Consider the following 22,063-nt stretch of genomic DNA (forward strand, 5'->3'; position numbering starts at 1 on the left):
GCCAAATAATGGTGTTGTGGCTTTGGGTGTGTACACGTAATTATGGAGTTGCTTGTTTCGCACTTCTGTACCATTAATCTTATTCAATTAATTTACTTCTTCCTTTTTTTTATGATGACTATATTTTTTCAGACAGTAGAGGAGATTGAGGGTGTCCTAGGACGTGACCTTTATCCAAATCTGTCTGAAGAGAGATCTCGATGGGAAAAGGAACTTGCTGGCTTGCGGGAAGAAAATGAGAGCCTCACTGCCATGCTCTGTAGCAAAGAGGAGGAGCTGAATAGGACCAAGGCCACTATGAATGCTGTTCGTGAAGAAAGGGACAGACTGCGTAGAAGGGTAAGGCCTTAGAACTGTCTGCACACACACTGCATAGATTGATCTGTGTTTCAGGGGAAAACTAAGTCGTCCTGAGTAATTTTGTCATAAGAACATCTTCCTGTATGTGCTTTAGGGTTTTCTGTTTTTAAAGCTGATATGTGTAAATGACAGAGCTAAGACAAAATTCAGCATTACTGACAAAAGCTCATATGATAAGCAGCTGACCTGAAGTCAGAAAGTGTGTGTTAGCAGGAATTCTGATGTTCATCTCCACTGAAGCATATGTAACTTGTCCATACAGAAAGCAGATGTTAATTTAGTGGATTTTCCCGGGAGGCATGTTTTTTCCTGTTAACAACAAATATTGCTTTGTTTTTGATGGAAATTCAATTTGTAATTAGGCAAAAGAGAAAGAACAGGATTCCTGTCTCTGGGTAATAATTCTCTAAACTGAACAATGCAGAGTCCCAGCTATGCTCTGTTTCCACATCTACATTTTATGGTGCTGCATTGTCAGATAATGGCTTTGTGCTTTGTGTGAAGTCTGTAGTAAGAAAGCAGGAAATTTGTTTACAAAAAAGTAGAAATAGACAACATGACCACAGTACCTGTTGCTTTTAAAAATAAGTTAACTTAATCTGCAACATATAATTTTGTTATTAATTTGTCTGTTCAAGGTTTATGCTCAATTTGAGTAGCTGTTTAGACCACCGTACATTGTTAAAATTACTGAAAGTGTTACTGTTCACTTAGTGACAGCAGAGCAACTCACTGTGCAAGCACGGTGTTTCTAAAACAACTGTCCTGTAGTTTTTGTACTATTTCAGCATGAAGCTGCACCAATTTTCAAGTACCAGGATTGAAATTACCTTTACAAAATCCTCTCATGTCTTTTAACACTAAAAATGCTGTATTATGAGGGAAGAGCAACAATCTGCTATTACGTTAAAGAAGACCATTTCCAACTTAGGTTTTCTAGAATTTATTTCTGTTATATACCAGAAGTATGAATTGGTTTCAGTCCTGATTTTTTGGCGTTTCTTTTCACAGAGAGATAGTACTCTCCTCTTTAGTTATAAAATAATATTTACACATTTTGGTAAACTATTGTGGGATTTTTATGAGGAAGAGAAGTTTGCGCTTGTTAAACTTGCATACAGAAATGTAGGTACTGAGATTACAGATGATGCAGACCACTATTGGGATATCATGCAAAGCAAAAATACACATTTCAGAGGATAGAATTAGTAGAAAATTGATCGAATTTTGAGAAGTGTGGAGTGTAAATTCACGTGCTTAAAAGCCAGATTAGGAAAATTTTTATGACAATCAGGAATTCTTCAGTTAAAAAAAAAAAAAGAAAAGAAAAATAAAGGGAAGAATTGTTGTTTGTTCTCAATGGGATTATCCTGTGAGACATTTGTGCATGGCAGCAAATGCTGTGTTGTGAAGTACCAGGTCAAATTTAAGAGATTGCTTGGAGAAGTGACTGAAAGAGACTGTCTTGTTTAACCTGGCAAAGAAAAATTTGTGTTTCATTTCTCCTGAGTGCTAGATAAAGCAAGTAAGAATGGGAGCTAACTGCTATTCGAACTCACGGACAAAACTGGAGCAAGAAAATATTAATATAGACTATTTATAACTAAATTAGGCTAATTAAGTAGAAATTAGTCTATGAGGTGTCTAACACAAGAGAGCTGTGGTTCTGAAAAGAGTAATGAGTAAGGATAGAGACTACTTTGAAAACACAGCTTAAAATACTGAAGATATGTTTGTGTGATAAAAGATACAACTGTGTAGATACTGATTAAAGTGAGGATATTGGGATTGTGTCCAAAGAAAAGCAAATAGCCTGCTTTTAATGTAGCAGCTTTAATTCTTATGGTAGTTTAATTATTTGTGTAAAACTGTGGTGTTTTGTCTGGTTGCCAGTAACCCCAGAGGGCTGGGTTAGGTGATGAGAAAATCTAATTCTTTGAATGTGAATGATGCTTGAAATTGTTGTCCTGCATTGGAAGTCCCAAGTATTTGTGGAGACACATGAGTATTAGCTATATTATGAAATTTATGCACTATTTCCATGGGGCCTAGGAATGGAAGGGCAGAGTGTTAATGTTGATCTGATAGTTGTTGATCTGTCTCTTTGAACTGTTAGTGTGGATGCTGCATCTGTCAGTAATGTGTGTCGCTACAGAAGCATCTCTAGTGGATATAAGATTTGAGAACTCCAGCCTGTGTGGTGTAAGCAGCTGGCACAGCTGTCAAATGGTAGCAGCAGGGCATCACTATTGACTGGAACTGCATTCAGTCTGTTGTGTGTGGAGATGGTGACTCTTGAGATGCTTTGTAAGGATTCTGAGCTGTCTCTGCTGTATGACAAGCCAGTTCAGTTTAAGTGTTTTTTTTGTTTTTGTTTTTTTTTAAACTAAGGAAGTTCTTCTTACACAAATGGGATAGGTGTCTTGCCCTAACTTTGTGGTAGATAAAGAATTAATGCTGGGTTGGTACATAAAATATGGCAAACCATGTTCACGCACAGCTGGCAGGTTTTTTCAGTTATTTTCATTTGGTTTGCATCTTTCATTGACTTCACTGAAATACGTTTTTTTAATGTCACCCTGAACTTGCAAAACAAATGGTTTATTGCCGCCGCTGGGGAGGTGTGTTAATGGCATATGACTTCATCAGCAGCGCTGTGTAACTTTGTGTCCATAGTTGCAACAGCAAATATTTTGTTTGACCTGCTAGATATTTTCTGTATGCCAGCTGAACTCAGAGTCACTCCAGATTATTTCCCTGGAGAGCAGAGAAGGAGATCCAACAAAAATTTAGTTATTGTTCTCAAATTAAATTTAAGCAAGTAAGCTGAAGTTGACCAGATCAATAGGTCTGTTACTTTAGACCAATGTCTGTAATCAGGCAGAGTGCTTTCAATACATTTTTCTCAGGCTTGCTGGAGATTTAATTTAATTAGATGTTTAATGTACTCAGTTAACAGATTGTGCTGCTTTCTAGAGCAGTAGCTATGAAACAACATACATGAAGAGTTTGTTTCTCATGGTCTTTAGTAAATGAGGCAATCTGTATTTCTGTAGGGTGCCTGCGCTGTAGCTAATTTTGTTACACTGAATTTTATGTTATCTGTGTGATATTGCCATAGTAAACATAAAATTTGTGTAAGTCTGGGCTAGTCAGAGCCCTGAAAACTGCTTACTGCGACATATGTTTATATTACTGAATTCAGAGTAATGATAAAATGAAATGCAGGGGATCTTCTGTACAAGCTCATGGGAATAGTATTAACTTAAAATTGGAATCAGAGCACTGCAATTTAAAACTGCTATGTATAATAGCAGGCTTAAACAACAGTAGAATTAGTATTTGTGTTCTCAGAACCTCTTGTATTTACCATGTGAGTCAGATGTGCAGTGATGTGCGATATATAGCATGTAACCTTCATCATGACTGTAGAATAAAAGATGACAGTTTTTGATGGAAAAACAAACAAAAAAACTAGTGCACTTAATCAAATGCTTTCAGTTGTGATGATTTCTTTAATGCATCTGCTTCAAACTAAGCAGAAAGTGCAGACCTAATATTTTAGCTGTCTTTAACTTAAGACCTTAATGAAAATATAACCTAGAGTGAAGTTGAAAACAGTAGTTTGAATGTACTATCCCACACATTAACAAAGCTGATATGTTATGGGCACTTAGAGATGGTTATAATCTTACACAGCATAAGGTGATCCTTGACCAATTCTGTCACTTTGTCTGTTGGTTTGCAGAAACATTCAGTAGTAGCCAAAATCTGTTTTCAGATCTGCACCTTATTCAGATGCACGTTATTTTTTTACATAGGAATATCTCTGTTATTAAGAAACTAGAGTTTTGCTTCTTTTTCCAAGTTGGTATGACAATACTTAGTGGTTAATCTAAAATTAAATGAGGAAAAGCCTGAGATAAGCTGACTTCCCTCACTTAAGTTTGTTTCCAGCTGTATGCATGCCTGGATCAGAATGCTCAGAGCTATCAGAGAAGCCTGTCTTCACATCCAGTGTCGCATCCTTAGTTTTTTTTTTTGCTTTGCATCCTTTACAGCAAGAAGCTGAATCCTTGGTCAGCAAGAAGCACTGTGTGAGGGACTCCTATCAGAAAAGTGTTAAAGGCTGTAGACGACTGGTAGCATCTACCCCAGAGCACTGCAATTTGTTCTGCTGCTTAATAAGCCCCGATGTATAAACCTTGATAGCACACCTCACATAGATGTATGTCTGTGTGTTGTTCTTTTTCTCTGTTCAAAGAAATTTTTCAGATTGTGGATTTATTTTCAGTCCTCACTGAGGAATCAAGATTCCAGTGACAGTTAAATTCTTTCACATTTCTTTGTAATTTCATCCCTTTTTATAGGAGGCGGGGCATTTACAGAATGTACCTTAGCTGATGACGACAGATCAGAGCTGGTTCAGCTCCAGAGAATTCATTGAGGAGATTGCCTGAGAAGTACTCGGAAATACATCTGTTATGGTGTAAGCTGATGGCAATTCGAGACCACAAAAGCAGAACTGTAGCAAATCAGACTTCTTGGTCCTGATACTCATGATTCTCCTCCACAAATCTGTAGTACGCATGAATAAAATGAAAAGTGAGAGATGTTAACTTCCAGTACTTTGTTGTACTTTATCTTCTCCCTATTAATAACAGTAAAAAAATGGAAGTCATATCAAAATGCTGAAAAAAAAATCCTATGTATTTATGGAACGGGTTCAAGGATACTGAATGGTGAAAGAGGCAGGTCACAAGTAAGATAGAATGAAAAGAATCTCATGCATACCTCTTATTTTGTTTAACATCAGAAGCAGTAGGTGTCCTTTGAATATGGAAATCAGTAAGAACAGTTTGTATCTGTGCTTTTTACTTACAGTATGTTAAGAAATCATGATGAGTATGCATGTGTAAAATACAAAGAGTAGAAATAAGATTCTTAGAGTCATGATTATAGACAACAAGCATGTTCTTATGTACTATTCATTTCTGCAAACAAGTCCCGTTGCTTCTTAATCACATATAAAGTCTTTTCTAAGTCCAATGTTTCTGTAGCACGTCAGCCCCTTTTTTATCCTTTCTTTGCTCTCTTTTTATTTAGTTTACAGGGCACTCACAATAAATTTTGTTTTTTCCCTTATTTCCTATTCCAATTCTCAGCATTCAAATAAAATTTTTAAAAAAACAACAATTGCAGCTAAACACAAAAAAGTAATACATAAAATTTTGAAGTTATGTGAGTTCATATCAGTTACTTCAGAAAATGTATGTTTTGACTTACCTTGGTAACTATCGGTTTCTCTGAAGTTTAATGACTCTTGCCTTGTGCCTCAATGCCCCTTCTTCTGCAGTGTCCTTACTTTTGTAATGCTCTGGACTTCTTCCAACTACTGGAGTATCTTCCTTTCCCTCCTCCTAGTTGTGGTTTTTACAAGTATTGTCTTCGATTTGTACTTTCTGCCTCTGGCTGCTCCTCAGCCTTATTTCTTCTGATCGTATAATACAATCTGCATGTCTACCAACTTCCATTGGAACTTCCAACATTCCAAATTGGAGTTCGAGGGCTTTGTGGTAATTTAGATATTCTCTTGATGTTCCTATCTTTTAACTAAACATAATGAACATGATGCAAAGGTCTAAGATATCTTTTTTTTTTTTTTTTTTTTTAAGTCCTTCCACATTATTCCTCCCCAGCTTACAAATCCAAAATTTCTAGCTTTTACTGGAACTGTTTTGATTGTTTTGTGTGGGTTTGGTTTGGTTTGTTTTTTTTTCCAAACGTATCTTCATTCTATCATGGTTTCATGATCTTTCTTATCATAACCATGATATCACATCATAACCATCATGTTATGCACTGGGAGATGAAGGCTTAATGCTCAAGTTCCATGGACTGCAAATATTTCTGGGTATCTGGAAGAAGAACTACATAACCCAGGGGACTTTGCATTTCTGTTCAGAAAGACAAAACTGTTCACAGATCACAAGATGCCTCTTTTTCCCTTTCTGCTCATCCCGGCATTGTGTGCTCCCTAGCCACCTCACCTTCAGCATTAGAGTCAGGCCTTTGGTTTTTGTACACTTTGTCTCTTATTTTATTTGATTTATCAACTTCAATTCCAATTATATTGTATTATATTGTGTTATCCTGCATTCCAATATTTTATTTAGTTGATTAGCTCTCCTCCTTAGACTGTTGCTGCTGTGTCGTTTTTAGGCCCATCTCCCTGCCTTTTCCCTTTCACCTTTCCTGGGGTGTGGGTCTGTGGACACCCTACCCCATTTCTCACGGAAATGGGCTGAACCAATCCATAAAACGTTCATTGGATTTTTCCAACTTCGTCACTCATTTTCTGTGAGATCTCCTGTTTCTCTCTCACCCATTTCCCAATGTTTACTGTGTCTTACATGCAGTATTGTAGTTACCTCCTATCTACTGAACAAGTAATCTTCAGAATACTTTATATTGTAATGGTGACAAGTTTGAAGATGGAAGATGTGGCGATGAGACAATTTTTAGTCATGCTGTTTCAGCTACTCCTTACATGCATTCACCAATCCAGAAAAGACACTGCTTCTTTTGAACTCCTTTTTTTTTTTCCCCTTGGTTCCTGTTCTTTGGTCTTCATTTAATTTCCGTATAGAATTATTACTAGTGTGGCAAAGTACATTCTGAGAAGTTTGTATATACTGCTGTATTTATGGGTAAGATTTTGGTGTCCAAAAATTGTTACCTGAGCTACTTCTGGGTAGTCGGGTGAGTGGATCACCCCATCGTGAGATCCTGATTCTATTAACGTGTGGATTGTGAGACTAGCGATTTTGCAGATAAGACAAACCTGTACTGTTATTCTACACAGAATTACTGTCTGGTACTCAGCGTTGCTAAAATTAGTGTAGTTATTTGTAGCAATTAATTCAGCATGTAATTTCTCATATGATGGCCTGAATCAGTAAATACATCAAGAAAGCAGACAGCTTTTCACGCCTTTTAAAATTGTGTCGTCTTTTTTGATATGGTATTAAAGCAGTGACTTGCATAGATTGATAAATGCACCCTGCTCTGTGTTTTCTTCTATAAATGCTCTTGTGAGCAAAGCTTTGCCTGGCTGTAGTCTTAGCTGTCTTTTTCTACTGTTATGAATCTTGTTATTTACGGATCTATAAGAATAATTGCCTATTTAATTGTGGATAATAATTACTCGGTAATAAAAGATAAAATTTAGGAAAACTATTTTGAGTTGACAATACATAAGATAGTTTGAATTTTGGAGTAAACAGTTACACAGCATTTTAAGCAACTTTAACAGTTTACTTCCTGGTTGCCATTAGAATATTTAGAATATTATTTTGGAGTTAAATCTTCCAATACTAGCTTTTGGGCATAAGTAAATATTTTAGCATTTTCTAAGTTGGACAGTGTGGCAGAGATCTTACTTTGGAATAGCATAAGTTAAAGGAATAGTAATACATGTGATTTTGTTTTAATGAAGTTTTGGGATTGCCTCTTTCTCTTCAATGCTAATGCCAAACAGTGCAAATCCTGTCTGTACTGGCATACCTCATCTGCAAGTATAAACATAACCACAAGATTTATTTTAGTTTTAAGCATATCAGTGGGCTAAAGTAATTGGTTTGCATTAGTGCAGCACTCCTGTCCGTAAGATTTGTATTAGTGCAGCTGTACCCACGTTGAAGTTGTACATGTATTATTACACATGGAAGCCTCAGCTACAAATATTAAGATGATATATGCTTTGTATGTGCATTTCATATACTCTTCTCATTTAACTCTCATTACAGCAGTTACATTTAAGATGTATAATTGTGAGGCAAATACTCATGTTCATTGTCCAACAAAGCTCCTTGAAACATTGGAACTTTCCTTTAAGGTCTTGCATACTTTGCCCTTTTCAACAGAGAGTTCAAAGGAGCTATTTTTGTTCACATTGTGTAATTCACATTGTACATTCCTCTACGACTGAACAGGGAGGTTATGAGTACAGTTAGCCTTTATGTAGCCTGTTATTAGTAATACGCAACTGTTCTACACTGCTATGTAAAGAATGTTCTTTTCCTTACCTCCTTGTGATTTGCACTTACCTAAAAATTCTGTTGTTCTGACAGCAACTCGTCAGACAACCTGACCTTCGGTTTGTGGCATCTGAGGCAGAGGCAGGTGAACTCCTCAGGGGCATAGAAGCAGACTGCAGGGGATTATAGGAGACATAAGATACTGCTTTTTTGACTGGGAAGAGTTCTAGCTTGAACATTTTCCTCTGTGCAGTAGCTTGAAGGGATCTGTGCATGTTGTGCTGAGTACATGCTGAATGCCACTCCTTCAAACAGAGGTTAATTAGTGCATTTGGTAAGCCTAAAGCTGAGGCAGGCTTGTGACTCATTTTTTTTTATATTTTCTGGCTATGGAATTTCAGCTTGCTTAATCAGATGTTAGTGTTGGTGTAAGATGTTACATTTATTTGAAAGTCCCACCTTATAGAATAGGTATCAAAGTTGCATTTCATGCTTCAGGAAGTTGTCAAGTTCACTGAGCTCTTCTTAATTACTAGACTTATGGTGAAATTTCACAAGTTCTATTGTGAGAAGTTTTTGTATAATCCATGCAGAAACCTGCGTGTTAAAGTAGACATTCTACATTCAGGGAGCCTTCCTCTCCATGTGATTTCCACTCCCTTCTCTATTTGCCACTCTTTGTTTTTAACCAGGATGCTTGTTCTGTAGGAAAAATCAGTTCTGTCACTTTACTTTGTTTCATAATTGTTGTAAAGCAAAGCATTTATTCCTTGTTAAGATTATTCCAAAGTGAGCACTATAACGTTTTGCTTAGCAATACGGCTTGGCTCTTGCATGTCTTTTTTCCTCCCCCTTCAGGTTCTGAAGCTCTTCTGATGTCAGTTGTACAAATATCTGATGGGCTGTGAGGGCTGTGCAGTATTTTGTAGAGGACTTCCGTACAGTACTTATTATTTGATTGTTCCACATAATAGTGGTTTTGAAAGGATGATTAACATCTGAATTTGTTGATCTTTGAAAAATGATTCATCTTAAGTCATTAAGTCATCTTAATATGTAATATTTTTATGTCAAGAGCTTCTTCTAGCACTGGAGTTTTCCACTAACAGCAGGATCTTTGGTTTTTGTTTAGGTATCACAATCTAACGTTAGAGCATTAACTTCACCCCCAGAGAGGATAATTTCTATACAGGTAGTACTGCTGCACTGAAGGGCTTGTAGGAAACAAGCTGAAACATAATTACACGATTATGTTTGCAAACGTTCTCAACAGATCGTTTAAAAACCTAATGGAATTTTAAAACATCCTTTGTGCGTCTTCTCCCCACATGAAAAGCCTGTAGCCACCACAGGACAAAACACAACGTCTGATCTCAAGCCAGAAATTGCCAGCTTTGCCTGGACAATGAGAAAGTCTTTGAACTGTTTAATATTTAAAAGTGGAAGACCAGTTATTGTTATGTTTTATTGTAGGTTCGGGAACTGCAAACTCGTTTGCAAAGTGTGCAGGCAACAGGCCCATCCAGCCCAAGTCGTCTAACTTCTGCAAATCGACCCATTAACCCCAGCACAGGAGAGCTGAGCACAAGCAGTAGTAGCAATGACATTCCCATTGCCAAGGTGAGCTACTGCAGATTACAGTAGTGCTTATTATTGTCTAGGTGAAGCAGACTTCATTTTGCACAGCCACAGTGCATGAATATCATTAACTGGGAAATATCTGGAATCCCCAGAGTTTTCCAAGGCCCTAAGTAGGTGTGGGAATTTGAGCAGCAAAGAGTATTAAAGTGTTCAGTTGTAATTCTCTCATTTACAACGTGGGGGTCAGCCTTATGGTAGCTTATTTCAGGTTTGTAAATATAGCTAGTGAACAAATGCATTTCATATAATCTTCATGGGTCCTTTGTAAGTTATACAGCATTCTGACTTCTAGATTGCTGAAAGAGTAAAGTTGTCGAAGACGAGATCAGAGTCTTCATCATCTGACAGACCTGTCTTAGGATCAGAAATCAGCAGCATAGGGGTAAGGACTAACGATTATGTGCATGCACGTTGCCTTCTGAGGATGACTTGTGTTTTATTTAAAGCAGCATTGTTTTCTCTCTAAATTTAAACCTGAGCTAACTGGAAAAAAAAAAACCAAAAAAACAAAAAAAAAACACCTTTAAAAGTTAATAAGAGAAAAAAAAAAAAAATTCATCAGAGGGAATTTCAGCTCATTTATTATCTCATTTTCTTTTACTTCTTTGCTAGAAATCATTCCCTGAGTGACTGTAAGACAATGGATTGTGGTGTCAATCGAATATATTACTCCTCAAGAAAAGATTGGTTGCATCCACTAATTCCAAATCAACTGAGAACTGTGTTTTGCTTTGTAATGCCGCTGTAAATCCACAGTGCTGTTCTTACTGTGTGTTAGCATTTGTTTCACTGAATAATGCGGCTGAGATGTTTTGCTGAGCTTTCAAGGAAGTAAATACCTTGTGGCTTAGGCTTTTTTATCTATGATGAAATGCTGTTCACCCTTTATTGGTAGAATTTTAAATCAAAATATCTTCTTAAAGTAGAATTTGTAAGTGTGCCACTGAGTATAAAATTCACAGTAAAAACTGAAAACTGACTGTCTTAAAGTGAGTAAGGAAAACTCCGTCCTCAATTCAGACAGCCTGCAAGAGGAATCCAGTCGCTATCTGTTCACAATGGTCTGTTCACTACTCTGTGCAGGTGTCTAGTACTGTGGCTGAACATTTGGCACATTCCCTTCAAGACTGCTCAAACATCCAGGAAATCTTCCAGACTCTTTATTCACATGGATCTGCTATCTCTGAAAGTAAAATCCGAGAGTTTGAAGTGGAGACAGAGAGATTAAATAGGTAAGGAGAAAAATTAGATGTGCTCAAATGTGTTCTTTCCTGTTAACTTTTTTTGAAGTTGCCACTTTTTTGTTTTCTGAGATTTCATCTTTCAGTCCAAGCTCAATTCTGGCAGCTGCAATGGATGTGTAGTGGAGAGAAGATAGAATCATTTGGACTCTTTTGGTGACTGTGATAGTTCTGTCATGTGCCATGGTCAGCATGGCATTTTCATCTGTGCAAGTATGTACTGTACAGCGTCCTTTGCTGTGGCTGGCCATGTAAATGTGACACTTTTTTCCATGAACTACATCAGTTCTAGAAATAAGGATATCCATAAATTATTCTCTGTCATTCTGGAAGTGGCTTGCTTTGTTTCATCCTGAAGAAGCTGAATTCATCAAATATATCCACATAGGCACTGATATATGGTGATATGGTAGTGCTCCATTAAATAGGCTTTTGGCTACAGAAGAAAGATTGCAGCATTCTGGTTTCAGTATGAAAACAAAAACTGCTGATATCCTTCAGAAGCCCTAAGAAAACCAATGCATGAGTAATCCATTGGAACATAAAAGCAAAAGCTGTGGATCGGGAACAAGAGAACTATGTCTCAGAGTTCTTGAACATTCTCTGTTCCTCACAGCTGTCTCAAATTTAGTTTGATCAATGTAATATCTCTTCCATTTATAGGTCATGTTTCATTATTACTGCACTCTTTTTCTTTATTTTTGTTGGCTTGTTCTGACATGCATTGCACAAATTTTATGTGCAGAGCACGTCCTTATAGGAGATACCAGATAAAAAATAGGAGATGAGACATCTGGAAGATCTGACATCTGTGAAGTTCAAGGTTTTGTTTTGATCACTGATAAAATAGTGTAATAACCCTTCTCTTTATTGTGTTTGCTAAGGAATCAGTGATTTCAGAGTTGGTGGCACTGGTCCGAATTATCTGGTCTCACTGTATATCCAGCTCTTGTGATTAGTCATGATACACAGTGATATGTTGATGTGTATTGTGGTTAACAGCAATGAGAATAATCAATAATACCGGTATTCTGAAGCCCTGTTTTCAAATTTAGAGTTGACCCCATTAAAAAGAATATTATGATAAGTTCTGATTTGAGATATTTGCCAGAACTTCTGTAGATTAATGTCTCTGAAAACTCAGTTTGTATTTCTGAAGATACAGTAATTTAAATGAAATGATTATTCTCAATATTCCAAAAAAAGGGGGCAGCTGCTTGATCCCTACATACTCCCACACATAGCAGTAATGAATACTGCACTCGAAAACAGAAGCAGATGGGACAGCAGGAACAGACGAGTGGAGGAAGAAATATTAAGCAAAAGGTTAAAAAGATATCTATCCCTCGCAATCATACAGCAACAAAATAAAGATGCAGCTTTCTGCTTGCTGCTGTTTCATAGGGTTATGCTTTTCTTATAAAAATTTTTGCGAAGCAGACAAGAGGCAGTCCGAAGAGAAAGAAAGAAAGAATCTCCTCTCTCTTGGTCTGGGACACAAAGCCGATAGGTTTTGCTGTCATCATTATAAAGATTGTGTAAGCCAAATGATCTTTCCTGTTATAAATCATGATTGTTCTGGAGTTTTCAGGACAGTGCCTACATGCTAAGCTTGAAGGTTGCAAATTACTTCCTTTTCTGCAGCCGTATTGAGCACCTGAAATCCCAAAATGACTTGTTGACTATAACACTGGAAGAGTGCAAGAGCAATGCTGAGAGGATGAGCATGCTTGTTGGGAAGTATGAGTCCAACGCCACAGCCCTCCGGCTTGCATTGCAGTACAGGTATGTACTTATGCAGAGGGTGGCTAAGCTGGAAAAAGAGTGTGAGTGAGACTTGCTGGATGTCTCTGAGAGTTAAATTGTTCATGTGCCATTATAGTGGTATTAACTTCTGATTCCTTCCTGAAGAACTTCACTTATTCATTAAACTACTTGACAGACTATGTAACCAGTTATTGAAGTTGCTGATGTGTGTTTCTCAGGTGCAGTTCAACAGCAGCAGCAAACTCAATCTAAAAGTGTGATGTATAGGTTTATCTTTTAATTTGTAAACACTGAGTTAACATTTGAGATTGTGTTTTAATTATTTTTCATACCTTTATGTGCACGTAGAAAAACTATGATATCTGGGTGGGTGGAGGAGAAATTAACTTGTTCGTTATTAACTCATCCTTGTGTAACAGGAGGAAAACTGTATCGTGCCTCTAAACTGCATGTCATTCATAAGTCTGTTGTCTCCGTTGCTCAGATACCATCATTAGTATCTTCAAACATTCCCTCTGAAACCGAAGAGTTTCCTAAGTTCTGGATGCCTGTTCCCCTAAAAATAACAGTATCCTGGAATGTTCTTCTGAGTTATGTGTACATTTGGACTATGTATGCTGTTTCTGATCTCAAGTTACATATTGTCTGTGTTAGTTTAGTACCTTTCATAAGACCTGTGGTCTGAGGAATTGTGTTGTACTCCTTGTAATTTAGAGTGACTTCAGAGACGCTCCACATAATACAGAGTGACTTTCCAACATCAGTCAGAATTTTGAGAGAATTGCTTGGTGTTTGGTTACAAGAATCCAAATTTACTTTAAACTTTATGTAAAAAGATGTTCTAATTTAACTCCAACTGCAGCTAATTTGGAACAGGCACTTCTGGTCTTAGAACAAACTGTGTGTCTTTTAAATAATGTATTATGTTACAATCAGCCTTGGGCAAATTGTAAGAAAATGTATGTTGCAGATAGGTATGTATCTGTTTTCAAACAAAATGCATCAGAAATGAGGACTCAAAACTGTGTGTAGTATCTTGGCTTGTGTGGAGGAATGTCTTAAAGCCAGGAACAGAGAAACAAAGTATTTTTCTTATTTTTTCTTTCCTCATATAATAGTATTATATAATATTGATCTATAATATACTGTACAGTATAGAATACCATATTTTGTGTATAAAGAGGGCTGGAAAAGAGTTTCTCAGGTGGATATTCTCAACTATCAGGCATATTAGCGACTGTTTGATACACGCTTCTGGTGCTTGTATCACACCTCAGGTTGTTATCTTCTATTTCAAGACCAACCCAGGGCCATCAGTAGGAAAGAGATTGTTGAATGCTTGTAACAGAAGCTAAGAATGTTGCTTAATATCCCTGCTGCTAGACATGTTATAGGAATCATGTAATCCATTAGCTACCTTTTTTTGTTACTGGTTGCAAGCATCTTTTTTCCTGTGTTTTTCTTTTTCAGTGAACAGTGCATAGAAGCATATGAGCTGCTGTTGGCATTGGCAGAAAGTGAGCAAAGTCTCATTCTTGAGCAGTTCAGAGCTGCAGGAGTTGGTTCTGTTGGTAAGATTTCAATGAGTCATTTCATTATTTTTTTTCCGTATTCATTAGCATTGAAGTTAGCTGCCACAGTGGGTCATCTCATGACCCACCACTTAGGAATGCTATCTGGCCTTTTCTTGTTTTTGACTAAGTAATTAATTTTACACATCCAGAGAATAGGGAAAAAGAAAAAGAGAGCCTGGAGTGAAATCAGCTTTCAACATTTAATTATTTTTATATATATGTATACATACATACATATATACATACATACATACATATATGCATATATAAATTGGATTGTGTGTGTTGTCACTGGGGATGCCTATTCTGGCAGTGGTGATGCTGCTACAATCATGCAGCTGTACAGAGTGAAATAATTAAGTGTTACTTTTGAGCATATGTGAATTAAAGTCATGCAACTGTGGTAACTACAAGTACAAATTTTGTTTGCACTACATGTTGAACCCAAAGTTGGTGTAATTAATTTAAAGTTGGAGTTACAGAAGTAGCATTTAGTAATCATAAAAAAAAAAAGCTCTAGTTTTTCATTCTGTGTTTTACCTTTGCTCTGAATTTTTTAAGTTTTCTACCTTATGTTTTACTGTGTTGTCTAGGATATTAGCCTCTTACAATGTGAGGTTTACTTACTTTGCGTACAGCTAATCCTGAGAGTGGGTGAAGGTTTTTTTTTAACATGCTGTTCTCTGAATAATAGAGACTTTTTTTACGGTACTGTTCAGAAGTGTTTGAAATTTGATGTTAGTGTTACCTTCATTTTACTGATGGTAAGAGATCTTTACACAATGAATGCTAATGTGTATTTTACAGTCTCGTTCCTGTTACAGTAGGAGAAGATAACTAGTTATCTTTGAGTAGAAAGAGAAACCCTCGGATAGAAAAGAATAACTTTGCTTGCTTTGCTGAAGCATAGTAAATGCGTGCATGAGACAGTAATTTATAGTGCTGGCTTCTAAAAAATCACTGAAACGTAAACCAGAAGCTTTTAGGAATGAAGTGACCATCTGGCTTTAGAGGCAAAGGACTGATGAGTACAGTCTCTTGTTTTGGAAAGCTGGATGCACTCGTCTGTTACCCTGCTATTAAACATTCAGCTTATTTTGTATCTCCTCTAGTGCTACCAGTAGGCCTCTGTACAGCTGACTTTGCTTGAGCTGCCACTGTGTTTCTGTGTTGCAGTAAACCATGCAGTTGATGTCTTTGTTTTTCATCCATTTTATTCCCAGTGTCTGGTCATTCCACACTCTTGATGAAAGATAAGTGGCCAGCAAAAGTTGTGGATTTCCTACTCACACAGAAGATATAAATCTTAGAAAAGATAAATATTTTAGGTTTGAGTAGGGTATCATTTTATATACAGTTTGTGAAACAGAATGTTGCTAATTTTTACATATGTGTTTGCCTACAGCTCTTAGTTATAGTGTTATCCGTTACAGTGCCATGATAGAAATAGCACTGACTGCATGCTATGTAACACAGTTTTGGAGGAGGGCAATTTTGGTTTATGTACCCAGCTGCTCTTAATGGGACTTCCTCAATCCTGTTCTTCTGCATTAAAGTTATCGTACTGCATGCATTTTGCTTAGCAAGTATGATTATTTGACTCAAATCAGGATGAGGTCAAAGTCTGAGATAGAGCAGGCTGTTTTTGTTTGATAGTTATGGCGTCTTTGCATTGTATGTAAGTATGGGTATATACTAGCTTTGGTCAAAATGCCAGAGTAGCTATGAGGTTGTCCTGCTTTACTGACTTGACTCTAGCTGCAGTTAGGACTACAAGAGTTTTGTCTGCTCTGATTTCTGTCCTGCCTCTGCTGAAGCGATGGCTTAACAGTTGCATAGTCAAGAGAAATTATAGCAAATCAATAAATAGCAGTGCTTATTTTCTCTTGAATTAGTATGTGTGGCTTTGCACTCTGAAAGGCTGCTTGTAGAAAATAAAGCAATCATTCCAAGTGGAAAGGGAACCTGTATGAATGTGGTCTGGCAAACCCATTAGGCTTGACATTAAGGTGCTTGTGAGAAAAGGCACTGAAAATAACTGTGCTGTGACACAGCATTGGACTGTTTGGAGTAGGAGTTGTAGTTTAGCCTGGTGCTTTCCCATTCTGTTACTAACTTGAGCATCCTCATAGAATCATAGAACAATTCTTAACCTGATCCTGATCTGCATGCCCTTACGAACTTTTGAGTTAGTTAAGTAAAACACTACTTAAAACATGTACTGCAGCAACAAGTACTTGGAGCTTGTGGCTAGTAGGAAGACAGATTCAGGCCAGAAGGTCAGTTACAACTGATGCTCACACAGAAATGAAGCTTGCTTTCACTTTACAGATGGATAATTTGTAATCACTGTCTTGTTAGTACACTGAGAATGCATCAAAGCAACTCTATTGCTGTAATTTTTATCAAGCTTTTCACTCAAACCTCTAAAACAGACTGTTTGTTTAAAACTAGGTGACCAGACAGGTGATGAAAACATCACCCAAATGCTTAAGAGAGCTCATGACTGCAGGAAGACAGCTGAGAACGCAGCAAAAGCCTTGCTGATGAAGCTGGATGGGAGTTGCGGGGGAGCCTATGCAGTCACTGGCTGTAGTGTGCAGCCTTGGGAAAGCCTCTCATCCAACAGCCACACAAGGTAACTTACAGCTTATCTGCTTTCCTGCCCTCCAAGACTGTGATCTCAGAACAAACATTATTTTTATTGTATTTGTTAAACTAACTTCTTCACCTCAGTCTGCTGAGTTCTTTGCTTTATTTTTCAAGTCATCGTGACTTGACCATGACCACTGATCTAATTGCCTTCATACTTTCAGCAACTGCAGCCAAGAAGGTTTTGTATGAATTTGTTGCAAATTGATTATTTGGAACTTAGATATTCCTCATAAAGCGCAAAAGCGTTGTGTGTGTTTTACTTCAGTTACTTTCTTATTGCTTTATTTGAATTTGGATTCAAATAAATTTTTGAATTTATTGAACATATCAAATATATATTATATTTGAATTTATTTATTATTTAAAATTTTGAATTTGGATTGTGTAATTCTTGTTCATATGTGTTGTATGCAGATAGCACACATATATGGAGGTAAAGATCAGAATTACTCTTTGATAGAAATTCTGGAATGTTCAGCTGCTAATTCCTGAATGTTGCAATTCTAGCCATTTCATTCTGAAACATTTTCTCTGTCTTCTCGTTTTCCTTTGACCTACTCAAAATTCCTCCTTCACTGCAAGTCAAGTTACAAATAAGCATCATAAGTGACAGTAAAATCTTCCAGAAAAGGGCAGGATGATTCAGTTTTTCTGAAGAACTAAGAAACTTTGAAATTTAAATGAGCTTCATTATTACTGCATCAATGTTCCAGCTCAAATACGTCTGCTAACAGCTTCGTTTTGAGTTGTTGCCTGCCTGCAGTGTAGTTTACTCTGTACAGTAAATGTGTGCACATTTATGGATACAAATTTGGCAAACATCCTGAATAACTGTAGATGAACATTTTTCCTTCTAAGTTTTTTTGGTTTCTCAGATTCACTCTAAAACTTTACTTTAAATCAGCTTTTGAGCCAATTCTTCATTCAAATGCTGTCATTTTTTGACACTTTTAGAAGTTTATTTTAGTACTGTATCATTTTCTCTTTTTGCCAATGTCTTCTCTAGAGGATCTTATTTCCTGCCATATGACTAGCATGAAATAGCTAAAAAGTCAGCAAGAAGGTAACCTGAGGGAGTGAGGCCCAAATAAGAGTTAGACATTTTATTTGGAAAAGTTGTATTGTGCTCTGTCAGTCCAGGAAAGCCTTATATTCAGAAATTAATGTGATGGTATGTGCACTAGTAACATGTTGATCGCTCGTAATACCGAAAGAACTGACCAACTTTGGGAAGAGGTTATAGAAAGCTTTTTTGACTTGCCTCTGCCTGTGTGCACTTATGCTGTCTCTGCAGCTACATGTGAATGTGTTCTAAGTGGTCATACATGCAGCACCTCTACTCAAGTTGATCCTCTTTACCGCTCTAGTAATTGAAAAGGTTTTCTTTTCTTCATAAGTATTTCAGTGTTTCCTTTCCTTGTGAGATGTCTGATATGAATTCGAAGCACATATGCTTGGTTCTTTTTTTTAACAGTTTACAGTTTCCAGAATCAAAGGGGGACGTTCATATGGACACACTGATCTGATGATAACCTGCATATTTTTGTCCTTCCCACCTCCCACTGCTTCCAGTGTAATTTTTCTTGTCTAAATGCAGTGAAAACATTTCTGAAACCCTAGCTCCTGCATGAAATACAAATCTTCTTCCCTTCTGTTGTGTTCAAGTGATACATGATAGAGATGTTTTGAGATTTTTCCTCCCATGGACCCTATCTCAAATGAGAAGAATCACTCTTCAGCTTACAGATACCTTTGTGGCAGGTGGAAGTTGTGTACTCTTTCAGAAGGCACTCACTTTTTCTGTACTTACATCAGTAAGTGCTCTGTCTCAGATTTAAAAATTAAAGATTTTAATTGTCCTCTCCCTGTCATTCTGGATCCCTTTTTTCCTTTTTCCAGGACCCTGTGCATGTTTTTCAGTGTTTTATTGCCTTTGTTGTAACTTTCTTAATCCATCCGTATGTGTCCTCTTGTCTCTGGTCTCTGCTACTGTAGACAGACATTGCCAGACATTGCCACAGACCTCCAGGTGTCTCATTCTTCATCGTTGATGTTTCACATTTCCTTTATTTTTCCACTGCGGTAGTAAATAATCCAGACAAAGATAGGAAGGCAGATTCTGGATTTCTAGCTGTTCTTGTCTGCTATATTTGTATTTGTCTTAAAGAATTTACCAATCTATAAAGCAGTGTAGAACATGTCCGCATTGTCTGTGAGGGCTCTGTGAATTGACATTCAGGAGCCACTGCAGTTAAGTGAAAACATTTTTAGATAATGCGATTCACTCTGAATCTGCGAAACTGTTCTTTTGCTGTAACTGTTTTAGTACTACAGGCTTTTAGTTGTGAATGCGTGCTGTTCCCTTTTTTCTTTGTAACAATAGAGTAGAGGGAGTAAAGGGATGGAAGCCCTCCTTCACTGAGAGTCGCGACAAATGAAGAATTCTCTCAATTCTTTGAAATTCTACAGAATAGAAACTTGTGAAAGTGTTGACCCATCTTTAGTTTGGCATTTCAAATGTGATTCTGAATGTCAAATCACTGAACACAGTACTGAGAGAAAATGCTAGGGGAGCCAACGGTGACAAGTGGTTAACAATTGCAAAAGGGAGCAGCTGAAATGAAATGAAATGTCACTGCAGTGGTTGACATTGGTGAAATGAACAAAAATCATGGCAAGCATCTCAGTTTCGACTGGCAGCAGCATGACAATGTTGTCAATTAATTTTTGGAAATAGAAGTAGTCTGTGGTGTAGTTTGAAGTTGTGATTACTTGAATGGACAGAACCAAATTGTGAGACATACATTATCAGTGAGGTTTGACTGCAGCCTGGAAAAGAATGAAACAGAATGAAAGAGCAGCAATTGTAATGCTAAATTAAATTGGAGGGTTTTAATTCCCTGTTATGTCAGTAACCCCAGCCTTACACTTGGATTAATGACAGGGAAGATCCACTGTCTTGTATGCAAAGGGAATTCTGGTTAGTATTATGTAGTGTCACAGAGTACCTGACCATAGCCAAACACAGGACTGTATCACTCATGAGAATCTCGTGGGATTTCAGATTAGTAAAACTGACATACAGGATTATCTTGGCTGAAGTGTGGGAATAAATTACTTTAAAATATTCTAACATGTATCTTATACTTCATTGCTAGACTGAAGTAGTCTCAGGAATGAGGGTGGTTTTACCAAAGGTTCTGAATTTAGCCAAACAGGCTGTTTGTATTTTGGCTGGTTGTACTGTTTTTCAGTCTCTCTTGAAGTTACTGTCTTTCAGCATTGTGGTGTCTCAGATCTCAAGTCATAGGATTTACGTAGAAGACAGTTCTCTCATGTATAGTTTGTGCCCATCAGATACATTATTTAAAGTGCAGTTGTTCAGTACTGACTCTGTTCTTTTTGTTCTGTCAGCCTTGTATTGATTTGACTTTTAATAGATTAACTGAATGTTTTACAGGCTTTTATTGACAAAATTCTGCAATATATGTAATTTACTCAGTGACACTTTTGGAAGACTCATTTATATCCAGATACAGCCTTTGATTCACACACATGCTCATGAACAAACACTCGCACAGGCAAATAAAACTGCACGTTGTACCATGCTAGCCTACATTCTGTCAGTCTGATTTCCTTTCACCCAGCTGCCATTAAAAAGGAGAGCAGTGTCTGAAATTCTGGATCATGTGCTTACCAGCTTAAACAGAGCACCAATGGACTATCACTATGGCTGTGGAAAGATTTAGGGTAGGGCTTTTGAGGGAGTGCACTCTGGCAGAGCTGTGCTGTGGGAGTTCACAAAGACTGTGGTGGTGTTGAATGGCTCATCACACTGTCTTGATTCTGCAGCTGTTCAAAGTGGGCTCTGCACCCTGCCTTTCTGCTTTCCATTCTATTGCCCATTTCTGGGTGGGGGCTGGTTGCTGAATGCTGGGAGAGAGGGAAAGACCGTTCTTGTCCTTTCTTCTGCTGTCTGAGACAGTGTCCCCATTGAACTTCCCTCCATCTTATTTATAAAAAAAAAAAAGACCTTGCTCAGAGGAGCCAGCTCAGCTGCAGGCAGGCAGGCAGCCAGCCAGGACTGAAGTAAAAGCAGCCTGAGTATCACTGGCAGCAACCCAGACTGCCTTCCCTGGTTTGGATGGACTTGCATAGCTGTAGATCTTTAAGAGCCAAAACCTGAATATCTTGCAAGTTTGAGTTTCAGCACAACGTAACAACAGACTTATTAGCATTTTTGCTTGTTTTTCATTCCCAGCAGCAGACTAGGCTTTTTCTCCTTGGCAAGTGAAAACTAAGATGAGCAATTTTTGTCCCAAGGTTTGAAGCCTGAGTGGACTCTCAAAGCTGTCCTTTCTTTGGTAACAGCTGTTTTACATTTAATTCAGGAGAGCTGTATAATTGCTGTCTTTAGATGTTGAGGAAACTTGCAACATGGCTTCAGTATAGAATTAAATATTTCTCATGTTACCTACCTCCATGATTTTTACATCAGTGCCTACTTCAGAGGGGTGCCAGTAGGTTCAGTAAACTGAGATTTATGAGTTGAGATTCTCTAATGAAGGGCAAGTAAAAATTTCTTCCAACCTGAAAGTTTCTATGCAGTTTAAGTGCTGGGTGTTTCGTGCTTTACTGCAGATGGAAATGGGTGAAAACAAAAGACCAGTTTACTAGTACTGTGGAAAATATGGCACTTGTAAGAAAAAGAAGGCATAATGGGTAATAAAGAACTGTGGAAAAGAAATATAATGCAGTATTTCATGAGGGGGGAAGGTTTTGAGAA

At 37.4% G+C, this 22,063-nt stretch overlaps 1 protein-coding gene across 4 annotated transcripts in view; it reads left to right on the forward strand.

Annotated features, from left to right (window-relative positions):
• The window catches only part of MCC (MCC regulator of WNT signaling pathway), a 199,187-nt gene that overhangs the window by 151,293 nt on the left and 25,831 nt on the right, over positions 1-22,063 (forward strand). For 3 of the 4 annotated variants that reach the window (XM_052700981.1, XM_052700983.1, XM_052700984.1), the window contains 7 exons: positions 133-339; positions 9,873-10,019; positions 10,333-10,422; positions 11,124-11,272; positions 12,926-13,066; positions 14,519-14,619; positions 17,077-17,260. In XM_052700981.1, coding sequence (XP_052556941.1) covers positions 133-339; positions 9,873-10,019; positions 10,333-10,422; positions 11,124-11,272; positions 12,926-13,066; positions 14,519-14,619; positions 17,077-17,260 — 1,019 coding nt within the window. The remainder of the gene's footprint in view (positions 1-132; positions 340-9,872; positions 10,020-10,332; positions 10,423-11,123; positions 11,273-12,925; positions 13,067-14,518; positions 14,620-17,076; positions 17,261-22,063) is intronic. The other variant, XM_052700982.1, reaches the window with a different exon arrangement.

The sequence above is a fragment of the Tympanuchus pallidicinctus genome, unplaced genomic scaffold (genome assembly GCF_026119805.1).
Source record: "Tympanuchus pallidicinctus isolate F22 unplaced genomic scaffold, pur_lepc_1.0 scaffold4, whole genome shotgun sequence".
NCBI classification, from domain to species: domain Eukaryota; kingdom Metazoa; phylum Chordata; class Aves; order Galliformes; family Phasianidae; genus Tympanuchus; species Tympanuchus pallidicinctus.